The 25,804-nt window shown below is 53.5% G+C and overlaps 1 protein-coding gene across 1 annotated transcript; it reads right to left on the reverse strand.

The window, feature by feature from the left end:
* Window positions 1-21,213: 21,213 nt before the first annotated feature.
* Window positions 21,214-22,969, reverse strand: LOC100839193 (exopolygalacturonase). Its single transcript, XM_003565742.3, has 3 exons — window positions 22,755-22,969; window positions 22,364-22,660; window positions 21,214-22,278 (listed from the first exon to the last, which is right to left on the reverse strand). Exons 1-3 carry the CDS (start codon window positions 22,953-22,955, stop codon window positions 21,523-21,525), a joined length of 1,254 nt encoding a protein of 417 aa, XP_003565790.1. The 5' UTR covers window positions 22,956-22,969; the 3' UTR covers window positions 21,214-21,522.
* Between the last annotated feature and the right edge of the window lie 2,835 nt (window positions 22,970-25,804).

The following is a 25,804-nucleotide window of genomic DNA, read 5'->3' on the forward strand; positions in this document are numbered from 1 at the left end:
TACCGATCTCCGACGCCTTCTTGGTGTTGTCGTCGTCGATCAGCCGGAGTTCCTGCCACACCATGTCGAGCTCGCCCTGAAGGGACGAGCTGGCATCTTGGGCGGCCTTGAGCTGCCCCGCAAGCTCGCGCTCCCGGGAGCGGGCCTGGTCCTGCAGCTCCTTCTCCCGGCATGCTGAGGCTTCGGCGACTGTTGCGGCCGGCGTCTCCAGCTCTCCGACCTCGCGGCAGAGGTGCTGGATCTCCAGGGAGTAGCCGGACAGTAAATCCGTCTTCTCTCAGAGACGCCCTTGGAACGAGTCTAGAGCCGCCAGGTGCTCCTCCTCGCTCTTGGCGTGTGTGGCCTTCACTAGCTCGAGCTCCCGCTGGTGCTCTTGCTGGAGATCTCTCAGCTGCTGGAGGACCTGCGCCTCCGGCACCCCTTGCACAACAGGCGTTGCCCCGGCTTGCCGCGCCTGCTAGCGCTCCTCCCGGTGCCCCTGCAGCTCGGTGCGCTGCTCCTCCGCCTCCCATCACGCTGCGCCCAGTTCCGCCACTACGCGGGCATGATGCTGCTACGCGTCGTTGAAGAAATCGACGAACATCCGCTGCTGTTGTTGGATGTTGTCGATGACTTGGTACCCTGCTGGAACATGCTGGGGTCGAAGGTGATCCGACCAGAAGTCCGCCCGGCAAGCTCCCCTGCTCCCAGGAATATTCCCTACAGGCAATCACGTATGATGTAATTCCCAATGTATTCATAAAGATTATTAACTTGTCCTTGTTTGAACATCTGATATGTATCATTGAATATGTGATTTGATTGTGGAACTATTTATTCATGTTGTTCATACTAAATTGTCCTTAGTCATTGAGGTTGTGCTGGACACATAACCTAGACTAATGTGGAAGTTGGCTAATGACTCGGTTCCACTTGTCATGGGCATGATGATGTCATTCCAGCTTACACGGACTCGGCTAAAGAGTTTAGCGAGTCGGATTGACCCATATTGAGATGCAACGAGTAGGTCGTCATTCGCATGTCTCAATCAATGTAATCCTTAGACCTGAGGTTATCGCACAATCCGAGTTGTGGATCACCAACTTAGGTTCTGTCAAACGTTGTTCCGTAACAGGGCAGTTATAAAGGCAGAGTTCGGGTTGACTGAGAATCAAGCTGTGTGATATGGATAACCAAGATGGGATTTTGCCCCTCCGACTGGAGAGATATTCTCTGGGCCCTCTCGAGTGATATGATTCGGGAAGCATGGCCATGTGCGACTCGGTTAACTGTTAACCGGGTCGATCGACTAAGAGTTAGTCGGATGAATCATATATCACGGATCGAGAAGAGAGTTGAACTATTAAAGGGATGACGATTAATCGCTTATAGTTCGACAAGGTATATCGTGAGGCAAAAGGGACTAAGACGTATGTCACATTGGAAGGTACGTCGTCATGACTCGATGGTACTTGGGAGTCGGCACGTTCTGCTAGGAGCCGCTACGATTGATCGATTGAGAGTCGGACTCCAATCGTGTACAAGTCGCCATGAGCCTGCGGGGTCACACACTTAAGAGCGGGAGCAAGTATTTGGTCAGGTTGGACCCAAACCGGAAATGAACTGACAATGCGAGTTGGACTCGCAGAGTGGATGGGCCACAAGTACTGGAGCCCACTTCCACTCGGTATATAAGTAGGGGCGTGGGATGCCTAAGGGGTACGGTTCGCAACTCTCATGCGTTGAGAACCCTAGCCCCATTCAGTCCAACCGTCGCACCGGACCTAGCAGTCCGCCGCCGGAGCTCCTCCTCGCACGTGTGGATACCGGCAGAGGTGCTGTACGTTCAGCACTTCGACGATCGCGGGATTGGATCGGCTGGATCGGATCGAGGGACTGCACTGCATCAAGGCGCTGCATCGATAATCCGCAACTGCGCATCTAGTGGTAATCCTTGTGGCCTTCTACCTCGGCTAGATCTTGGGAGTTCGCGTAGGAAAAGTTTTGTTTATCTCTACGCGCCCCATCAGCTCGTCCGAAGGGGCGAGCTGGGGGCTCGGGGGCTTCTCCGGGGCACCACCGCTCGCCCCGGCTGGCGGAGGCTGCTCTGTGCCGCCCGCCTCAGATGGCTCCTTTACGTGGCATCATCGGTGGCAGCAGTCGCGGCCCCAGCAGGCGCCGTGACCGATTGCTGAAGGGCTCCGACGGAGGCAACCTCCGCCGGAGCATCGTCGTCGACCTCACCAGTAAGGTCGATGACCCGCACCTCTATAGGTGCGGGCGCAGCCAGAACCCCTCCGGCAACTGCATGAACGGCTCCTACGTCAAGCGTGGGGATTGGCGCGAATAGTAAGGGAAGTGTTCGAACTTGCGCGTATCTGCCGCCGGGCCAGTGCCCCGTGAGCTCGAGTCGGTGATCCTTCGGTCCCTCGCGGCCGCTGCCGCCGTCGCAACCGCAGGGTCTTGGTCGCTGCCGCCCAATGCCGGGCGAGGCTTCTTGATTGGGGCAGCCGGCAACACGCCGGTCTGCCCCCTCTCCCTCGACGAACTGGAAAACGCAAAAATAGATTAGTCAGGCACAAAATAATTTCGTGAAAACAAAGTTGTTCTGAACGACATTGGACTTACCCCGCCGGCTTGAGCTTGAGCACCCTGTCCGGCAGGATGCTCGTCGCGGGAGGGCCGCTTTGCACGGGGGGGAGCTGTCGGAGTTGCCAGGGTGGTTGGGGCAGCTATTGCAGCCGCGCCACTGCCGCCGGAGGCACAGCCCCCGCTTCGCCGTGAGGCTCCTGGAGCTGCGGGTTGGCCTCCCGCCTGCCCGCCCGCTCCGCCACGGACCAGGGGGACGTCATCTTTCTCGTCGTCCTTCTCTGGCACGACTTCGCCGGTTGCCGGGGGAACGTCGCCGTCCTCGTCGCGGAGGTCTCCTCTGTCGCCCAATGAGGAGTTGTCGGAGTCCGAGCCCTCTTCCTTGGCGGAGGCCTGGCCTTGGCCCCCTTTCCCCGAGTCGGCAGCCGGCTCCTTGCCCTTCCGGGACCAGAGCTGCGGGGGTGAGGGTTGCGCCGAGGGGTCCTCCACGATCCCCCACTCGTCGCAGAGTGGGAGATCTCGGGCTCCCTGGTTCAGGATCCCGGCGTGGAACGAGTGCGCTCTAGGCGGGAGCAGCCGGTAGGGTTCGTCCTCGCCGGTGATAGCCTTCACCCAGAACTGCACTTCCTTCGAGAGGAAGTCCGTGCACTGCAGCCGGGTCAGGTCGCCGGCCTCGGTGTACATCCACACCGGATGCAAGCACCGCTTCAGGGGGGCCACGCGCCTCCCGATGAAGTGGCGCGCCTTATCCATGTCCGTGAGCCCGGCCTCACGGAGCGCCTTGATCTTCACACAGATCGGGGCCGGCTCCTCTTCCTTTGGGTCGCGGAGCGTCCAGTCGTCAGAGCCGTTCGGAGGCCCGAGGGGCTCCTCGTGGAACTCCTGGAGCTCGTCGGTGCGCACCCTAGCAACAGTCGCGGCACCATTCGTGCTCGATCTTCTGCTTCCCTAGCTCGATGAATTCCGATTTGATCCTGTCGCGGAATCGGAACACTACCCCCGAGGACAGGTGTCGCACCAGTGGCACCCGGGGTACCACCGCTGCGCGACGCGTGGGCCCCATTCCCGAGTTCCCGGGAAGGTTTCGTCCCGGGCAGCGCCTATGAGCAGCCCGGCAAGCTACCAGCCCGGAAGGGGCTAGCGGGGCTTCGGGGAACATTCTCGCTTGGGCACCTCCCGGGGGAGGTTCCGGAGTGCGTTGGGCCCGGGTGCTTCCCGGGGTCGATTTGCCGGAACAGGGGGTTCCCGGGCGCATGCCCCCGCCTCAGACGCGGGGCCCAGTGGTCAGATCAATAGCGCCACACGAGGCAGCGTGGCGGGCGTGGGATGCGCGGTCCCACCAGGGCAAGGAGTAAAGCGCACGGCTCAGTAAATGAGCCGACCGGCGGGTTGTTACCCGTCCGATCAAAGGAACAGGGGCTGTCCGATCCTACTCTAGGGTTTTTAGACCCCTAGCGGCGGAGGTGGCATCCATGCGCGCCACCAGCTCACCGAGGGGAGTTATATGCCTCCCCGCCCGACACTTGTAGCTCATGCACCGTGGCACCTGTGGCATCCCCTTGAGTATAAAAGGAGGACCCATCCAACGGTTAGGGGGTTGGTCCAGTTCCGAGTAGGGTGAAAAGGCTAGGCAGAAGATTAGTTGGCTCCAACATGCAGCTGGGTGACCAGCTCATAGTCGGCTTCCAGCACTAGCAAAGGGTAGTAGGAGGTACCTAACCAGAGGGAGAAAGCTCGGGGAACTTGCCCGGCAACTTGTAAACTCCTGATTCTAAATCAATATCAGCTCAGACAAGCAGGACGTAGGGTATTACACCTCCGGGTGGCCCTGCCGCATCCCGTCGGTGCCATCGCGCCCCTGCCGCATCCCCCCTTCGAGCCTGCCCCGAGGGGCGTCGCAGAGGCACGGTGGTAGTGCACTACCGCCGTGCCCCTGCCGCGTTTCCTCAAGTGGGCGGCTCCTGGGTGAGGGTCGTCGCGGAGGCACTGTGGTGGTGCATCCCATCAGCGTCCGGCGCTGACGGGGTGCATTGCCGCAGTGCCCTTGCCGCGCCCCTCCATAAGACACCTCCGCAAGGAGCAGGGGCTGCCGCGGAGACTCTATGGTAGTGCATGCCATCTGTGCCTTGTGCCGACAGGTGCACTATCATAGAGACCCGGCCGCATTCCCTCTGAGAGAGCCTTTTTCAGGCGCGGGTCGTTGCAAGGACGCTGTGATGGCGCCGGTGCCGGCGCCCGCCGCCCGTTCTGGCCCATCACCGCATCCCTGCCACGGCCCTCGAGCAGTTTTTCTCCCGGGCAACAAGGGTTGTCACATCCCTTGGGACGAGCTCCCCAGAAAAAACCAGGTCTCTCCAGTGGCGGGGGCTGTCGCTGGGAGGCTATAACCTCCTCGCCACCCATGCCCGCCGCTCGGGGTGGGGCGCAGTCGGCAGCGAAGACGTTATTGCCGTCTTGCGGCCGCTCCCGGGGTGGAGCCCTCCTAAGCTAGGGTTCCTCCCTGAAGGCGAGGGTTGCCGCACGAGCGTGTTGGTAGCATCGTCGTCAGCGGTTGGCGCGGGCGGCGATCCTGCCTCCGCGCTCCTGCCGCATCCCTCAGAAACCGTTTCCCTTGAATAGGTACCCAAGGTGGGTTCCTACCAAGGCAGTGCCCCAGCTGCACTTTACCGCCGAGCGTCACGAGGCATTGGACTGAGCGGAAAAGCTAAGTGTCTGAACATGAACGCTGAATTCGCTAAGAACTGAACGAAATTGAGCACCGTCTCGTTGGGTGTGGGCCCAGATCCCGCGCGTAGCCAGAGTGTTGAAGGGATGCTTGCGGGGGGAGTGCGCTCCCCGTGGGGCTTCGCGGGTCCGTCCCAGAGGGGCGCGGCTTGGAGTAGTTACCCCGCAAGTAGAGTGGCTCCCCGCTACCGCTTGGCCCCAGGTTGCCACCGTGGGTCCATCCCGGGTCCCTGGTCTGGTCAAGGGTGAGGCGTGCGCGAGTCCCCCGCAACACAAGGCGAAACACGCAAAGGTTAAAAGGGCCACCCCGCTAGACAGCACCGGGAACAATGAACATGTCGAAAAACTTAATTAACTAAGAATTGGACGCTGCTTCGCCAAGTGTGGCCCCGGAATCGGCGCGTGGCCGGGGTGTGAGGAGGACGCTTGCGGGGGGAGTGCGCTCCCCGTGTGGCTTTCGGGTCTGTCCCGAGAGGGCATGGCTTGGAGTAGTTACCCCGCAAGTGGACTGGCTCGCCGACTACCGCTTGACCCTAGGTCGGCACTGCGGGACCGTCCTGGGTCCCTGGTCCGGTCAAGGGTGAGGCGCGCGAGTCCCCGGCAACACAAGGCATAGCACGCAAAGGCTAAGGGAGCTGCTCGCGAGGCAGCCCCGGGAACAAGGGACAAAAATTGAGCAAATTAAAAAGCTTGATTGACCGAGTGCTGAATGATTACATGGACTAATAAAAAGATGATTGTTCAAACGGCGCTAAGCGCCATACTTGCAGGAAAGCAAACTAGGGAAGCTACATTGGGAGCAACGAGCTCGGATGGGGGCTACGGCAACTAGTTGTCGCCGTCTTCGGCCGGGGGGTCGGCGGGGAGATCAGGCTCCGGCTTCATCTGCATCCACTTGACGACCTCGTCGACGAACTCGTGCACTGCTTGGGTGTGCGTGGGCTCGTCCTCGCTGTCGGACCAAGCGTCCAGCAGGGACTCGAAGGGAAACTCCAGGTCCCGGAGATGAATCCGTGGGAGGATTGTCCCGGCAACCTCCCGAGCGCAGTTGGCGACTTCGTTGGCGCCGTACTTGGCGATCCGGACGTCAAGCGCCCCAAGCTTCCCCACTAAGTCAGAAAAGAAGGGGATCAGCGTCATGACATCCGTCCCATCCACCTCCACCGCCTGCAGCTCGAACTTGGGCAGCAGGTCGCGCAGCGACTGGGCGATCTTCAGCAGCTTCTCCGTCTCGAACTGCCGCTGCCCGATCAGCATGCCATGATGGAGTCGAGCGTCGTGCACGGCCTTCTTAGCCTTGCTGAGGCGGCCCGCCAGCTTCTCGAGCTCTGCGGCCTTGGCCACATTGTCCTCGCCAGCCTTGACGAGCTCCTCCTGGACGGCGGCTAGCTCGGTCTCAAGCCTGGCCGCTCTGTCCTTGGCAGAGTTGAGCTCGGCCTCGTGCCGAGCCGCTGCTCTCGCCGCGTCGACGGCGGCCTTGACCTGCACCTCCAGCATGACGCGGAGGCCCTGGATTTCGCCACGGTAGTTAGCGATCAGGACGCTCTTCTCGTCCAGCCGGGCCTGGGCCGCCTCGACCACCTCGGCGTGTTCCTTCCTGGTCGCCTCAAGGGTGGCTGACATCGAGTCGAGCTTCCCTTGGAGCTCCGCGCACTGGGCCTCCAGTTGCCGCTGGAGCTCGGCCTCCGAGACCACCGGCTACCGGGTGCCCTCCAGGGCTTGCCGGGCTAGCCGCGCCTCCTCTTCGGCAAGGCGCGTCTCCTCGCGCAGTCGGGACAGTTCACGCCGTTCTCTCTGCACGGCCTCCCGCACCTCGCCGAGCTGATTCTTGGCGGCGGTGTGGTGCTCCCTCACCTTGTTGAAGGAGGTGACGAAAGCCAATTGCTGATCCCTGACGGCGTCCAGGAACCGGTGCCCCCGCTCGAAGATGCTCGGATCCCAAGTAAGGGGGTTCCAAGCGACCCCGGCAAGGGTGCCGAGGTCGATACCGGGGAGAGCGCCGAGGACGATGAAGCCCCTGCTGCCGATGTGGGGCTGTGCGCGGGGTCGCCATCCTGCTACTGGGGGTCTTGCTGTCCTTCCCCGGCAACTTCCCCTGCGCCTGGGGACACCAGGGTTGGTGAAGTCCCCCTGCCCCGGTGGGGGCTGCCCCCTGCGGGGCGACGGGTGAACCCGCGCCGGCCGCGCCCGCAGCTGCGGGCGCATCACCAGGCGCAGTCGCGGCGGCGGCGGGGTCCACTGCTGCCGCTACGACCGCCGCAGCGGGGCTGGACGAGAGAGCCGGTTCCGGCTCCACCTCCGCCCCCACGGCCTCATTGACCGAGTCAAGATCGACCACAGTCGCGACCGTTCCAGGCATGAGCGCACTTGTGCCTGCAACAACGAAAAGCATGAGGATCGGCAAAGGATGACGCTATTGAAGACGTGCAAGGGTGACCAGCATAGTTACCTTGTGCGGCCAACTGGCTTGCCGGGGGAGCCTCCCCTGCCTCGCCTACGCCGGCGGGAGTGTCCAAGAGGCTTGCCGCGGGCGAGCTGTCGCTCACTGCAGAAAGAAGGTATGTTCATGAGTTTGGCTAACAAAGATTGCAATTACAGAGGAGTGACGAAGACATACCGGCTGCCAGCCCTGCCTCCGTTGGGGCTGGGTCGCCAAGGGGCGCGCCCGCGTCGCTGCTGATCCCTACAGCGGTGGGGTCGGCGCCGCCGCCGGCATCTCGCGTGCCCTCTTGCTTGGTGTACCGGGCGGGGAGTCGCTCCTCGCCCTCTTGCTGGCACCCGCCGGCGAGGAGGATTTTGGGGGGTTACGTCGGAGCGCGAAGCCCCGGAAGACAACCCGAGCAGGTGGCGCCGTGGGCGCCCGAGGAGTCGTCGTGACCCGAAGAGCTCCGGGTGTCGACGGCAAGGCGCCGCGGCGCCGGAAGCCGAACTCGCGGAGGCCCTCGCTGCCGGGGCGAAGGCCGTTGCCGGGGCACCGGCGACCCCTGCAGGCGTCGGCGCTGCCGGGGTACCGGCGTGCGCCCCACGACTGGATGCCGCCACAGTGCTGGCGGCTGCCACTGGGGCAGAGGCCGCCGCCGAGGCACCTGCGGCCCCTGTTGCTGCGGATGCCGTCGAGGTGCCAACGGGCGCCCCTGAAGCGGCCGCCGCCGCAAGGTTGGGGGCGCTACCAGGGCGGACGTTGCCGTCGAGGAGATGGCTGCGGCCGCGGCAAACGCCCTCGATCTCCTCAAGATCAGGGGCGCGCTGTCGCTGCTTTCGTCATCGGCCTCCACGGCGACGACCTCCGGGGACGCAGCCGCCTGGCCTGCCTCATCGTCCAGCGACTGGAGGGAGGGCCAGCTGGGCTCGGATGCACCCCCACTCTCCTCGACCACCTGCTTCTCGCGGGGCACTTACGGGGGAGCGTGCGTGACCCGGGTGGGGGTGTCGTCCATCAACCCCCACTCGTTGCAGGGCGGGACGGCGCCGACGATGTCGCTGAGCGCCTTGACGCCGGCGTGAAGAGAGGAAACCCCCGGCGGGAACTCCGTTGATTGGAAGATCTCGCAGGAGATCCCCCTTACCCATGTCCTGAGGGTCTCCAATCGAACAGGAGGAAGGCTCTTCCGGGAATAGGGGATGCCGGCCCACACCCGGGGGCTACTGCCGCACTAATGGCACTCGGGGTACCACCGCTACGCGACGCGTGGGCCCCATTCCCGAGTTCCCGGGAAGGTTTCGTCCCGGGCAGCGCCTATGAGCAGCCCGGCAAGCTACCAGCCCGGAAGGGGCTAGCGGGCCTTCGGGGAACATTCTCGCTTGGGCACCTCCCGGGAAGCTGCTTCCCGGGGGAGGTTCCCGAGTGCGTTGGGCCCGGGTGCTTCCGGGGTCGACTTGCCGGGACAGGGGGTTCCCGGGCGCATGCCCCCGCCTCAGGCGCGGGGCCCAGTGGTCAGATCAATAGCGCCACGCGAGGCCGCGTGGCGGGCGTGGGATGCGCGGTCCCACCAGGGCAAGGAGTAAAGCGCACGGCTCAGTAAATGAGCCGACCGGCGGGTTGTTACCCGTCCGATCAAAGGAACAGGGGCTGTCCGATCCTACTCTAGGGTTTTTAGACCCCTAGCGGCGGAGGTGGCATCCATGCGCGCCACCAGCTCACCGGGGGGAGTTGTATGCCTCCCCGCCCGACACTTGTAGCTCATGCACCGTGGCACCTGTGGCATCCCCTTGAGTATAAAAGGAGGACCCATGCCAACGGTCAGGGGGTTGGTCCAGTTCCGAGTAGGGTGAAAAGGCTAGGCAGAAGATTAGTTGGCTCGAGCAGGCAACTGGGTGACCAGCTCATAGTCGGCTTCCAGCACTAGCAAAGGGTAGGAGGAGGTACCTAACCAGAGGGAGAAAGCCCGGGGAACTTGCCCAGCAACTTGTAAACTCCTCATTCTAAATCAATATCAGCTCAGACAAGCAGGACGTAGGGTTTTACACCTCCGGGTGGCCCGAACCTGGGTAAAAAACGTGCGTGTATTTGTTCTCGGATTAGCGCGCACTTTCTAGTACTTCCTTTCACCGGCCCCGCCGGGCCTCATCGGCCGTGCCGGCGATCGCCGGGGGCACTGCCCCGACGCTCCTACCGAACCTAAAAGGGGGCCGTGACCGCACACCCCCGGTGTCGGAGCACCGTGCGACGACAACAGGGGGCCTTCTTCTCCACCCTCGGGTAGTAGTAGTGGCGGAATAGCGCCACCGACGGCATCATCCCCATGAACGCTTCACAGAGGTGTTGCAAAAGACCAATGTGAAGAACGACGTGGGGTGAAGCTGCGCCATGAGGCGCCCGTAGCTCTCCATGATGGCTGAGAGCAAGTAGGAGTGCGGCGGCACGAACCCGACAAGGATGAACCTCCCGAAGATCCAGAAGTAGTGCCCATTGCGCTCCGCTCTGATGGGAAGGACCCGCGTCGGCCCGTGCTCATTGTGCTTGGTGGCCAGCGCCAAGTCCAGCTTGTCGACCCCCTCGCTGTTTTACCCGAGGGGGAAGAAGGCGAATTTAGCCCGCATTTCCTCCTCCTTCCGGGCCCTGTCCGACAGCTCCTTCTTGCCGGCCTTATCCCCTTTGCTGGTGCTCCCCTTGGGACAATTCTGGCCCTTGGAAGACATCGGCGGAGGTGGAGAGGTGGTTCGATTGGAGTTGGGGAGCGGAGAGCTTGGGAGGAGGTGATGGCAAGAGCGAGAGACAATGGGGAGTGCCCCGCCGCCGGCCTTGGGTATTTATCGGGGTTGGCGGACTGCAACGGACACCCCTACGATCGGCAATAAAGAGTCCTAAAGAATCAGAGATTAAGAGGGGGGTGTGCGACGTGGCCTTAACTCTCTGGTGATTAAGGGAGACAAGGCACGAAATCGTGCGCCCGACCGTTTCGCTCGCAGAAGTGGAACTATAAATGCGGCCCACGAGGCCGGGTGCCAGGGAGTTTCCCCCTTGGGACCCACGCGTCGGATAGGGCGTAGCCCGGCAACCGACCGAGGATAGCACTTGCGGGAAGCTTCAAGGCTGTCGGCCCATGCCCTGGGGCTATTGTCGTACCAGTGGCCCATGGGGTCCCACTGATACGGGACGCGTGGGTCGCCAGTGACGGAGTCCCATCAGGAAGGACTCCCAGAAAGCGACGAGCCCTGGAACCTGCCTCGAGGAGACGACCCCTATTGTAGCTAAAGCTAAGGGCCGAGTACAAGATGCTCCCAGGAACCCCGGTCCCGGGAAATCGAAGGAACGCCTCCCGGCAACTAGCCGGTGCGTTAGCCGGGAAGGTGCACCCCAGCAACCCGTGCTCGGGCATGCAGGCGGGACCCGCAGAACAGTGAAGGCAGGACAAGACGGCGGGCGCAGTGCATTTAATGCACCGACAGGAGCCTTATCGGCAGGCCTAGTCTTGCTGAGCAAGGCTAGAGCGGCTACCCTAAGAACCATTTTTTTCTACCGTATACAGTGGACTGGGCGCTGCATGGCGTCCTGTACGGATGAGTAAAATTGTATTCCATGCGGCCGTGACACGCGTCTAGGGGACGTGTCACCCTGCATGCATAGGCACCTGTGGTATCCCCTTGTCTATAAAAGGAGTACAATGCCATCGGTCAAAGGGTTCAGCTCAGTTCAAACCCGAGTGAGTAGAACATAGCATAGCGTTTACCTAAGTAGCCAACCTGGCAACTCCCCGGGTGATCTGTACGCTCTCAAACTTGTGAATACAACTAAAAGCAGGATGTAGGGTATTACACCTCCGGGTGGCCCGAACCTGGGTAAAACTCTTGTGTCTACACTTCATGTCTATCGCCACGCTGGCGATCACCGGAGCGATCACCTCGCCCTCCACTGAACCAAAAGGGGGGTGCTTGGCATCCTCGGTGCCGGAGACCGTGCTCCGGCACTGTGATTTTCCTTTTGTTTATGATGCGATGATGGAGGAAGCATATGCTCTTTGAGAAGGTCTTTGCTTGGCTCTACATATTGAGTGTAACATGTTCATAATCCAATCGGACAATATGATGGTCATTGACATGATGCTTCATGATGGTTTCTCCACTCCTCTAGCTGCGGCAATTTTCTAAGACTGCAAGATTTCCTTTGAGTTTTGTCCTCTCGGGAGGCCAACATGGTGGCACATGAGATAGCCGGACATAGTTGTTCTGAGAAATTATCTTGTACTTGGGACGATGATCCGCCTAGCTTTATTTTTCCTACGGACAAAAGATGTAACTATTTTTGATGATCAAAGCTTTCCCTCAACAAAAATAAAACTGGACTGTGTATGTCCTAAGCTGCTACTCCCTTCGTTTCAATTTTTAGCGCCGTTCTCTAGCCGATCTCTCAAATTCTATTTCTTTATCGATATGTGACCCTCCTCTTTATTCCACGTGAGGAAACAGGGCGGAAAATTCCTTGGTTAACATGAATTGGAGAACTTCCTTGGTATACCGAAACGGAGGGAGTAATCCTGTACAAAGATTGGTGGCTACCGACCGAATGAATCTTTCTCTTGTAGAAAACCCAAAAACATTTAGCGGGCCCCTCGTTGATTAAGCATGACACAAACACATTTCAATTCGGTTGTATCACTGAAAAAAAAATCAATAAATTCAAGTAGGCCATAAGAAACCCACACAATTTGATCCAATCGTCAACACTTAAAAAAGAGTTTGTCCAATCATCTAGGCCACAAGAGGATGCAGATTTAAACTTCCCATTTCATGCGCAATAAAAATGAAGACTTCAGAAAAAAGAATAATATTTTTCTGAATTAGTTATGCTCTTTTTACAATTTTTAAGGTGGGGTTTTTGTACTTAAAAATTGCCACTGAAAGGGGGGGGGGTCATCATTGGCGGGTTTTGTAGCTAAAAAACCACCACTAATGACCCCTCCCCTTTAGTGGCTGCGTTTAGCAACACACCAACCACTAATAATTCCTGAAAATTGTAAAAATCATAACTAATTCAAAAAAGATCAGGAAAATATGATTTTTTTTTTGCAAAATAATTTATTTTTTATGCTTAACATTTTAGAACAATTATACAACATGGTGTTTGTCACAGAAGATGATTTAGAACTAAGATAGTGATCATATATGTAAAAAATAAAACATAATTATTCCCCCCTTGAAATCACTGATATTAGTGACGAATTTTTAGCTAAAAGACGCTACTGATGAGTGAGGGGGGGGGGTCATTAGTAGCGGATCTTGGAGCTAAAACAACCGTTGATAGTATGGCCACTGAAGGGAAGGGGGGTGTCTTTATTGGCTGATTTTAGGGGACCTGCCACTGATGGTGGTTTTTGGATTTTTTTTTTCTTTTGGGTTTCTCGAACCGAGCATCAATTGCGGTTTTGTGCCACCCGCCACTAACGGGGGAGTCATCAGTGGCGGTTTTCTAATACCCGCTACTGATGGGGGTGCTTCCGTGGCTCCTTCTGTACTACTGTTCTTACATATATATTTGTGCTCGTCTTATCATTTTATTGTCCAAATTGATTGGATCAGCAATGCACGCCATCATGTTCTTGCTACCTCTACATCTATATAGTTTGGCTGAACGTCTTGGAATGTAAAGGAATTCCTATTCTTCGATATACTCCATGTGACAAATGTAGCGATCTCCGTATGGAATGGCTCATGGAGAAGCTGCTTAATATGATTGAAATTGGAATGTGCATCAGTTATGGAATGAAACCAGGGCATAAGTATCTCTAGCATGCAACTGCAAATGAGCATTCAAAAAAGAGATGCACATTAGACTCTATGATGTGATTAGCACAAAGGACACATTCATATGATGGAAGATGGAGATTCCTCTTTTGAAGCATGGCTCTAGTATTAAGACGGTTAATCAACAAGATGTTGGAAAATTAAGCAATTTCAAGAATAACAAATTAAAGATTAATTACATAATGTAGATCATGACGACAGTACCAACTAGCACATGCATCTTGAATATACTAGAGGTATTCAACATCACAATCAACAATAGTATAATCTCGCAGATCATAACTAAACAGGAGATCGAATCACGGTGTACGTACTGTTGCGGTGGAGAGGAAGTCGTTGCTATTGTGTTCGCTTGACGAAGAAGACGGCGGCGGGTCGCGCACCCGCCGATTCGAGGAAGTAGACGACTCGTGGTTGCATGGAAGTGAGCAGTCGCGCGGAGCTCTTCCCAAAAACCTGTATTCGCCCTCTCCCATACAGGATCACAAAGGCGAAAGGTTCCGGAGACCTGCTCTCTCGATCGCTGGTGCACGCCGGCGCTCGGGATTGAGTAGACTACGATGACGATGCAAAAGAGAGACAGGCGAAACCCTAGTTCAGTTGTGTTGCGTACTGGTCGGAGGGACGAGGCGGCTTTACATATTGGTCGGTTCAGTTTAGGAAACACAAAATCCGCATGCGTCCGTAACAGATTCCAAAAATACCTCGCGCGCGTGACAAAAAGATAAGAAACCCGGCCCCGCACCGATGTCGTGACGAGGCGAGGCGAGCGGAGGAGGAGGAGGAGTGCGCGTGGGGATTTCCTTTGCTCACTTGCTTACTAGGTGAGAAGCAACATCCCTTATATGTTGGTCTCACTCCCTCTAAACTAGCAAGGTGCGACTATTCTCATTTCCACTCTCGTCATCCCACTTCATGAATGGGTCTTTGAGATTTTCAGAATTTATTGAAACTTGGGCTTGGGCTGATCAGGCCCACCAAATTCTAACAATCCCCCACCAGATCTCAAATACCCATTTAGAGATTTGCCTGTTCTCACTACTTGTTTATATACTAGTGTTTCAGCAGAGACTGTTAAGTTGAACTTCTGCCTAAAACTTTAAGTTACATCCATCCACACTCACAACGGACTAAGCCTTGAATTGCAAGCTGGCGTGAAATATATTTCACTCAAAGTCAACGAATACTGGGCTATCAGCAGTCTACACCGCGGGTGGAGCATATGCGTCGTACTCCGTGGTCTCTTCATGAGTTACTAGAGATTACCCAAATCTCATAGACTGCGACATTAGACAGTCGGACTCATATAGGTGTGTTCTTTCAAGAATACTCTATAAGACAACATCTTTCGCTACTCATAGTTGTAATTAACACATTAAGGCATGTCACCAACCTGCCTTACGGCAATTTGAGAGTCACACATCTTCACATAGAGAGGGTTATAACATACTCTCCTCTGTTATACCGATAGCTTCATTCTTCCCAGATTCTACTTCAAGGGATCTCCGATCACATAGGTTGGGTTACCACTATGGCACAACTTTCATGGGTCTCAACCCCATCTCCCTCAATGCACTCTCTATCACATTTCATGATAGTCCTTTGGTAAAGGGATCTGCCAGGTTTTCTCTATTTGAATATATGTAATTTTCAATTTCCTGACAGACTGCACACGTCTCCTCACGTGTTTTCATGACTTCGCGTTATCCTTTGAACTGTTCACTTTAGTAATAACCGTTTGATTATCACCGTTCATCAGAATGCCCGGTACTGTTTTGTCTCACCAGTGGCATCCAGGGTACCACCGCTGCATGACGCGTGGGCCACCTCGCTTGCTCCCCGGATGGATCGCACCCCGGGCAGCACCGCACAAGCTGCCCGACAAGCCACCAGCCTGGCGGGGCTAGCCGGGCTGCGGGGGTTGCCTTGGAGGGCAGCAAGAGAAATCCCGCCTGAGCGCTTCCCGGGAAGGGCGTCCCCGGGCGCAGGCGCCCGTAACAGGAGCGGGACCGAGCGGGCAGGACAGCGACGCCACGTGGCCGCTCAGCAGGCTCCCCGTGCGCAGGGTTCGTCAGGACAAGAAGTGAAGCACACTCAAGCATAAAATGCACCGACAGAAAGGGGATTCCCCGTCCAATCAGCCTACAGTGACTGACCCGGTGTAAATCCTAGGCACGCAGGACCCTAGTTGCAGGGCTACCCATCCTGCATGCAAGCCAACGCACCGAGGGCAAGCTGCCCTAGTTCTTTGCTTGCCATTTGTCACCCATGCACCAAGGCACCTGTGGTATCCCCTTGAGTTTAAAAGGAGGACCCCTGCCAACGGTCAAAGGGTTGTTGGTTCGGTCCGGTTCGGTTTTCAGTTCGCTACTAGTAATAGCCAGAAGTAGCAAGTAGCACTTAGCTAGAAAGAGAGAGCACCCGAGGACTCCCCCGGCAACCTCTAAACCCTAGTTCACTGGCTAATAACAAACTCGGAACCAGGATGTAGGGTTTTACACCTCAGGGTGGCCCGAACCTGGGTAAAAGCGTTCTCGTGTTCATTGTGCTCCTACGCTTGACATTGGCCTCGCCGGCGATCATCAGAGCTATCCCCGTCGCCCACTGCCGAACCTAAAAGGGGGTGCTCGCACATCCCCGGTGTCTGAGCCCCATGCTATGACAGTTTTTTCAACCACCGGCAATTCCATCAAAAGATCTCTCAGCCACTCTGCCTCAAAGGTGGCTGTATCTAAAGCAGCAAGCTCTGCTTCCATAGTTGACCTTGTCAATATGGTTTGCTTGTAAGATCTCCATGATACTACACCACCACCAAGTATGAAGGCATACTCGGTTGTGGCGTACAGGTCATCTGCTTCAGAGATCCAGTTCGAATCACAATATCCCTCAAGCACAGCTGGATGCTCTGAATAATGTATTCCATAACTCATCGTACATTTTAGATAGCGTAATATCCTTTCTGGTGCCCGCCAATGATCTATACCCGGGTTTGACGTGAACCTACTCAATTTGCTCGCAGCAAAAGAGATATTAGGCCTCGTAGCGCTAGCTAAGTACATAAGGGAACCGATTATTTGAGAGTATCTCAATCGATCTTTCCCTTCTCCATTGTTCTTTCTGAGTATCACGCTGGGGTCATACGGTGTTGGTGAAGGTTTGCTGTCAGTAAAACCGAAGCGACTCAAAATCTTCTCAACATAGTGGGATTGCAACAAAATAATTCCACTCTCATCCTTAACCAACTTAATGTTAACAATAACATCAGCCTCTCCCAGATCTTTCATATCAAAGCAATTTGATAGAAACGACTTGACCTCATTTATCACTTTTATGTTTGTACCAAAAATTAGAATATCATCCACGTACAAACACAAATTAACACCTTCGCTCCCACCATGGCGATCGTACACACATCTATCAGCCTCATTAATGACAAAGCCTGCAGAAGTTAAATTTATGTAAAACTTCTCGTGCCATTGCTTAGGTGCTTGTTTTAGTCCATACAAAAATTTTAGTAACTTGCACACCTTTCTCTCTTCACCCTTTACCACAAATCCATCTGGCTGATCCATATAAATTTACTCTTCCAACTCTCCGTTAAGGAAAGCTGTCTTTACGTACATTTGATGAACGGTAAGACCATAGGAGGCAGCCAGGGATAGGAGTACTCGAATGATAGTAAGTCTAGCAACGGGTGAATAGGTGTCGAAGTAATCTCCGCCTTCTTTCTGAGTGTAGCCTTTCACCACAAGCCGTGCCTTATACTTTTTAATGGTACCATCAGGCCTTAGCTTCTTCTTGAACACCCACTTGGAGCCTACTGGCTTACAACCGTGGGGTCGTTCAGATACCTCCCAAGTCCCATTAGAAAGAATGGAGTCCATCTCACTCTGGACAGCTTCTTTCCAGTCATCTGCATCCGGAGATGCATATGCCTCTCCAATGGTTTTGGTAGTATCCTCCACAAGGTACACAACAAAGTCATCACTAAAATTTTTCTGCAATCTTTCGTCTCTTACTCCTGGAAGGAGCTTCATTGTCATCCTTCTCAACATCATCCTCAGGATGTTCAAATTCGTTATCAGATGTATTAGATTCAGGTATGCTAGACTCAAATAATATTTCAGAAGAAATTGTAGTAATGCTATGCATATTTTTCATAGGAAAAATATTCTCAAAAAATGTTGCATCACGAGATTCCATAATAGTGTCAATATGCATATCAGATACCTCGGATTTAACTACTAAGAATCTATATCCTACGCTCCGCTGAGCATATCCTAAAAACGAACAATCCACGGTCTTTGGTCCAAGCTTGCGTTTCATGGGAATTGGAACGTTGACCTTCACCAAACATCCCCAAGTGCGCAAGTAAGAAAGTGATGGTTTTCTTCCAATCCACTCCTCGTAGAGAGTCTTCTCTTTATTTTTGTTTGGAACTTTATTCAGGACATGACATGAAGTCAGTAGAGCCTCCCCCCACCATGCCTTAGATAGACCGGCGGTGGCTAACATGGAATTCACACGTCAGTCAACGTGCAGTTTTTCCTCTCGGCGACCCCGTTTGATTGGGGAGAATAGGCAGGCATCCTCTCATGAATAATACCATGTTCCGCACAAAACTCATCAAATATATCGGAGAAATACTCGCCACCACGATCCGACCTAAAACGTTTGATCTTTCTCTCCAATTGATTTTCAACTTCAGCCTTATAGATTTTAAAGTAGTCTAAAGCCTCATCTTTAGTTCGCAACAAATAAACATAGCAGAATCTAGTAGCATCATCAATTAATGTCATGAAATATCTCTTTCCACCTTTTGTCAACACACCATTCATCTCACAAAGATCAGAATATATGAGTTCTAGAGGTGCCAGATTTCTCTCCTCGACCGCCGTGTGGGGCTTTCGAGGTTGCTTTGATTGCACGCAACTATGACACTTAGAACCTTTGTGTCGCACCAGTGGCACCCGGGGTACCACCGTTGCTCAACGCGTGGGTCGCCTCGCTTGCTCCCCGCAAGGACGGCACCCTGGGGAGCACAGTGCGAGCTGCCCGAGAAGACACCAGCCCGACAACAGCCTGGGAAGGGGGTTGCCTTGGAGCAGGACTAGCCGGGCTACGGGGGTTACCCCGGATGACAGCGTGAAGATTCCCATCGGGACGCCCCCCGGGAAGCTCACTTGCCGGGGAGGGTGTCTCCTGACGTAGGCGCTTACGTCAGGGCCGGGGCCCAGTGCAGGCAGGGTATCGATGCCACGTGGCCACCCGGCAGGCTCCTTCTGTGCAGGGCTGGTCGGAGCTTGAAGTGTGGCACAAATCGAGCATTAAATGCTCCGACAGGGAAGTGGTTTCCTATCTAGTCAACCTATAGTGAGTAGTTCGCAGTGAATCTAGGGCGCGTATCGCCCTAGCTACAGTGCTTTGATCCGTGCATGCATGCCAGTGCAGCAAAGTCAAGCTGCCTAGGGTCTTTGTTCGGCGCGTGGCCAAAAGCGCGTCCCCCATGCAGACCGAGGCACCTGTGGTATACCCTTGACTATAAAAGGAGGACCGAGGCCACTGGTCAAAGGGGTTGACTCTAGCTGGGTTACTATTTCTAGAGATTTAGTCTAGAAGTAGTAAGTAGCCATTTAGCAGAACGTAAGAGAGCACCAGGGGACTTCCCCGGCAACCTGTAAACACTTGCTCATTGGCTAATAAATACTCAGAAGCAGGACGTAGGGTTTTACACCTCCGGGTGGCCCGAACCTGGGTAAACTTGCTTGTTCATTGCTACGCTCGTCATTGGCCTTGCCGGCGATCGCAGGAGCGATCCCCATCGCCCACTGCCGAACCTAAAAGGGGGTGCCCAGCATCCCCGGTGTCTAAGCCCCGGGCTACGACACTTTGGCAATGGTGAAAGTAGGAATTAAACTCATAATGGATAGCCGAGACATTAAACCAAAATTAATGTGACATAAACGAGAGTGCCAAACACTTGCATCATCATTAACACTATCACAAATATGGTTCACTGACATATCACTAAAATCAGAAAGGAAAAAACGGAACAAGCCTCCGCACTCATAGCCTTTACCAATAAATTGTCCATGTTTGGACACAACTACTTTATTAGACTCTAAAACTATCTTAAAACCATAATGTACCCAGCCACGTACTTGTCAGGCAATTCACAGTTGAGAAGTTTGAGCTCTCTCACAATGATTAGTATCTCATGTGCCTGTTCAACTATAGAACGGTTATCCACCATCTTGTAGTCGTTCAACGACTCCATGGTATACAGTTACTGCCTGCATCGGTTGCACCGAATTTAGCATCCAGTGCATCCCACAGCTCTTTTTCGTCTTCTATTTGCATATACACATCACAAAGACGGTTAGAAAGAACACTCAGAATGCATCCTCTAAACGCAACATTGGCTTCCTGGAAATTTCTGAGCTTCCTTAGATAAATCTTCCTCAGGTTTGCCGTCTGTCACCCAGAATACTTTCAAAGTCTGCAACCAGAGCATGGCCTTTAATTGCCATCTCTTGAAGTACATCCCGGAAAATTTATTCGGCTTCAATGCATCGGCTAAACCCATAGTTAAATCAGGAAATTGCCTACAATAAGGTGTTTGGATTGTTTGAAAATTAAGCAATTTCGAGAATACCAAATTAAATATTAATTCCATAATATAGATCATGACGACAATACCAACTAGGACATGCATCTCGAATATACTAGAGGTATTCAACAGCACAATCAACAATAGTATAATCTCGCGGATCATAACTAAACAGCAGATCGAATCGCGGTGTACGTACTGTTGCAGTGGAGAGGAAGCCGTTGCTGTTGCGTTCGCTTGACGAAGTTGTTGACGAAGAAGACGGCGGCGCGTCGCGCACCCGCCAGTTCAAGGAGGTAGACGACCCGTGGTTGCAGGGAAGCGAGCAGTCGCGCGGAGCGCTTCCCAAAAACCTTATTCGCCGTGTTCCGTACAGGATCACAAAGGCGAAAGGTTCCGAAGACCTGCTCTCCCGATCGCTGGTGCACGCCGGCGCTCGGGATGGAATAGACTACGACGACGGCGCAAAAGCGAGAGACAGGCGAAACCCTAGGTCGGTTGTGTTGCGTACGGATCGGAGGGACGGGGCGGCTGTATATATAGTCACGCAGGTATAGGTCGGTTCGGTTTAGGAAACCTGAACCGACTCCACAAAATCTGCACGCGTCCGTAACAGATTCCAAAAATACCTCGCACGCGTGGCAAAAAGATAAGAAACCCGGCCCCGACACGACACGGCTTGGCCTCGATCCACGAAACGCAGCGTGCGCGCGTCGAGGCGAGGCGAGGAGGTGGAGGAGGAGCGCTCATGGGAATTTCCTTTGCTCATTTGCTTGCTAGGTGAGAAACAACGTTCCTTATATGTTGATCTCACTCACTCTAAACTAGCAAGGTGGAACTATTCCCATTTCCACTCCACTCATCCCACTTCATGAATGGGTTTTTGAGATTTTCAGAATTTATTAAAACTTGTGCTTGGGCTGATGAGGCCCACCAAATTCTAACACAAGAGAGGGCTGAAGATCTTATTTTTAAGTTGGCAGCATGATTTCGAATTCCAAGAGAAAGTGGTCCGAATATCAATATGTCCCATGAGTACAATATATGCCTGAGAGGTCAGGAATTTGGGATTGCTCCAGGAATGTCTCCAGCTCTCAATTTCCTGTGAAAGAATAACTTGATGTATGAGCACACTTATCAGGAATAGAAGGGGGCGCTCTTATCAACAATGGGACAAAATTAAGCCCAGATGAAGAGTGTTGGTAACATGTGTAAAGAAATAATATACACTTGAAATACAATTAATGGCCAGCCTCAGTTACAAAATTAAACTAATGATATCAGTAAGTCAAAAGCTCATGCATGCTCCTTAGAGATCGATCTATACTAGCTCATGCATGCATGGGATGGGATGGGATGGAGCTAGCTCGACAGGGTCGTCACACATCAGAGACGCAGGCGAGGGCCTGGAGGGTGTCCTTGGCAATGCCCTTGGCGTTGGTGCACACCCCCATGGTCTTGTTGTTCTTGCCGCTGTACTCGACGTTGACGTCGATGAGCTCGACGCCGCTGCAGGGCTGCTTCTCGGAGCAGAGCAGGCTGACGGCCTCCGGCGTGGATGACGTCCCCGTGATGTTGCGGAAGATGATGTCCTTGACGGTGACGGCGGACTTGCTCTTGGCGGTGCAGATCTTCTCGGGGCAGTAGTTCTGGTCGATGATGATGGGGTTGGCCACGTCCTCCATCTTGATGTTCTCGAAGGTGAGGTTGGAGGCCGTGATGGACTTGACGGCGTCCACGTAGGTCTTGATCCGGACGCCGTTGGTGCTACTCCGGAGCACGCAGTCCTTGACCGTCACGTCCGACACGTCCTTCTCGTCCTTGTACCTGCCCAGGCACCCCACGCTGATCCCCTGACCCGGCCCGCAGGTCACCCCGGTCACGGTGATGCTGGCGCTCCCGCCACCGATGGAGATGCAGTCGTCCCCTGTGCCGATGGTGGCGCCCGTGACGTGGATGTTGGAGGAGTCGCCGATGTGGATGCCGTCCGTGTTGGGGCTGTCCCCGGGCGCCGTGATGGTCACGTTGTCGATCTTCACGTCCGACGACATGTAGATGTTCATGTGGAAGAACTTGGAGTTGAGCAGCGTGATGCCCGACACGCTCCCGTTCTTCACGTAGTCCAGCACCAGCGTCTGTATGTTATACACGTGGAATCAAGTACGGATCGAGAGGAGAGAGATCCGGCCTCCAATACATGCATATAGAGATTTGACGTACGTTGGGATAGCCGGCCTTGGCCTGGGGATCCTTGGTCCAAACGTTAGATCCTTGGCCGTCCAGCGTGCCGGAGCCGGTGATGACCAGGTTGTCAACCTTGAGGATGTTGATCCAGCTACCACCGCCGTACTTGGGCAGGTCGTTGGTGGCCAGCAAGGTGCCGTCGATCTGGATAGTCACATCGCCCTCGCACGGCCCGCTGAAGTTGACAGGTCCACACAGAAATTCCCCCTTGGGGATCACCACCGTGTGCTGCCCGGCCGCCCCGCACGCCGATTTCCACGCCTCCTCCAGTTCCTGAACGTACACACATCATTTGTTGGTCACCCAAAGCATCCTTGCTTACTTTGATTTTGGTACACGCCCAATTTGGCAACAGAAATCTTCATACCTTTGAGCAGTCCGTCTTTCCGTCGCTGGCTGCGCCGAGCTTGGTGATGTCGAAGGTCCCACCATCGCCGGACGCCTCCTCCGGTGCAGGGGCAGGAGCAGGACCGGCGCTCTCCTTGGCTACGGGCCTTTTCGCCCCGCTCACGGCGCACATGGCCACAAGGATGAACACAAGCCACGTTGCATCGTTGCACAAAGCCATTCTCGTCCTGGCTAGAGCTTCTCCTCGATCGGCCGCTGCAGAGATCCACCGGAGATGTCCCAAATGATATGCTGTCCTTGATGGGGTGACCCGAGCGCTACGATCATGGCATGTCGGTCTTTGCCTTCGCTATTTTCAGGCTATGTTGAGAGGCCTCCTATCCTCCTGTTTTACAGCTAGATTCACTAGGTGCATGCCGATTTTCTTTCTCTGCACAACTCTCTTTCTTTCTCTGGGCTGAAGGATTGCGCATGTGTATACATGCATAGGTTGTTTCATACTTCTGGTCAACTCCACGTGCAAAATTTAAGTGGCATTTGGAACAGAAAAAATTCTTAGTGGTATTTGGCATCTCCGCAAAATTTGGAAAAAAAAACTCCACATGCAAAATTTGAGTGGCATTTGGAACAGAAAAAAAATTCTTAGTGGCATTTGGCGTCTCGGCAAAATTTGGATGGCCAATATGCAATTCTCTGTTTTCTCTATGATCATTCTCCCTATGTTGCTTATTTTTTTTGGTACTAAGCATGCCATGTTTGCTTGTGCTTCTAATAACTTTAATCCCAAAATTTCCGATTTCTGTCCTTTATACCTACCTACCATAGTTGATTGGGATCTCTTCTCCACCCCTAAAGGATGGGCAAGCGACCTCCTACCCGCCGTAAGCACGCACCTGGCCGATTGGGGTTGAGGTGACAATTTGGGCTGTCATCGAGGGAGGCACCTGTGACGCCCGACGTGTCTTGTGTATTGCGCTCGCTAAAGGTACGCGTGACGTGTTCGTGTGCGAACAAGTAGCTTTAAGAAATGACCTTGCGTACGAACATTTTTGGCTCTCGTGGTTCTAGGTAGCACGTTATCTCGGGCGTCCATCTGGGCTGCGATTTGGCCCAACATACGGTACGAAATTGTACCCATGCTGGGCCATTTGAGAAGAGATCATGGGCCATTTGAAGATTGGAGTTGGACGGTCCAACTTGGACCTTTACGAAATACGGAGTAGCACAATTTCACGTTCAATAAGTATCTCTTCCGTTCCCCAACCCTACCTTGATCGAGAACCCACGAAGCCCTACAACCGCTGCCGCCGTCCCTCGAGACCCCGTCGCGGTGGAGGTCCTGCGGAAGCTCATCTTTAGCCTCCGTCCCGCCCCTCTAATTGGCTTCTTGCATTTGATTCCTCTTGTTCATATGTTTCCTTACAAAATTGTTGCACTAATTGTTGGACAAAATCTGACGCATGTTGAAAGGCTTCTTCTACTAATTGTTCAATTCATTTGTCCTGAATTTTCAAAGATTTCTTCTAATAGTTTGGATGTGAAGTTCCTAAATATGAGGTTTGGACAGTTCCCAGAGTGCTTTGGTGAAATCAGAAGTCGTGAATTTGATGTAGATGCATATTTGGTATAGATCCAAGATTCTAATTATGTGTAATTAACATTTTGTTGATGAATTCATCTAAAAAAGAGCATGTTGTTGATGAATTTTTGCTGATGAATTCATCTAAAAAAGATCATTTTGGTGATGAATTCATCTAAAAAAGAACATTTTGCTGATGAATTCATCTAAAAAAGAACATTTTGCTCATGAATTCATCTAAAAAAGATCATTTTGTTGTTGAATTTATCTAAAAAAGAACATTTTGTTGTTGAATTCATCTAAAAAAGAACATTTTGTTGATGAATTGTTCATATGAAATTTGGTACAATTCCAACAAGAGGATTTGGTGTTTGGAGATGGACCGGTTTTCAGACGGCCGAAACGTGGACCAAAAAACTTGGACTGAAACCTTTCGGCCAGAAAACATGTTGAAGGAGATGGGCCAAAATTGGAGGCCCCTGCAATAAATGAGTTGTGCATCTGGACCAACCAGATGTCCACAGTCCAGATACGTAGAGTCAGTGTTATACTAAAAGGCCTCAATCCAAGCGGACCGCATGATAGCTGGATGTAAGGTCATGACACCGAAACCCCTAGGAAATGGGATCCAAATGGAACTTTCGCGACCTTACATTTTATTGTGAATTTCTGCACGATGCCTACTAGCACTGGTATTCGTCATTCGTGGGATATATAGCAGAGACAACTTTACCAAGTGTTCGGAGAAGAGGGAGCCAGCTTGGAAAGGAGAGGTTTACAGTTCAAAGCAATTTTTAGGTTATATTTTTGGCGTTTTTATAGTAAAGTGAAAATAAAATGAAAGGACTTTTTTCCCGAAACGATGGTACTACTCCCTCCATCCCTTTATAGTAGGGTTGTTTCATTTGGTTTGACCAAGCGTTTGACCAATAATTTATTTATCAATATAAAACATATGTGACTAAATTTGTTATTATTGTATTTCATGCAGAAATGTTAAATTACAAGTGCATTGTCCTACTTTTTCCATTAGCTTTTGGTGAACTGGCTCGGTGTAGTAAACTCTTCGTAGTATCATAGCCAAGAGGTCTCGAGTTCGAGACCCCATTGAACCAATTAAATTGCAGCAAATTTTCGATCCACATTTAGGCATATACGTCCACGTTTAGGTCTATAAGTGCTACACGAGAGGGAAAGTGTTGAAGTATAAGTTGATTGCACTCCTTTCCCCATCAGTTTGAACTTTTTGGTGAACTGGTTTGCTGCATGAAACTCTTCATGGTGTTAGATCTAAAAGGTCTCGATTTCGAGATCCGTCTGGTGTAATTACAGCAAACTTTCATTTACCCATCTAGTACAATTAAACTGAAAGTATGGCTTGTGCAATTAAATTGCAGCACAATCTCGTTTACCCAGCGGTGCAATTAAATTGCAGCGCACTTTGAGTCTACATGTGAAGTGAGTGTTAAAAGTTATAAGTAGATTGCCCT

The sequence above is a fragment of the Brachypodium distachyon genome, chromosome 2 (assembly GCF_000005505.3).
Source record: "Brachypodium distachyon strain Bd21 chromosome 2, Brachypodium_distachyon_v3.0, whole genome shotgun sequence".
Taxonomy (NCBI): Eukaryota; Viridiplantae; Streptophyta; class Magnoliopsida; order Poales; family Poaceae; genus Brachypodium; species Brachypodium distachyon.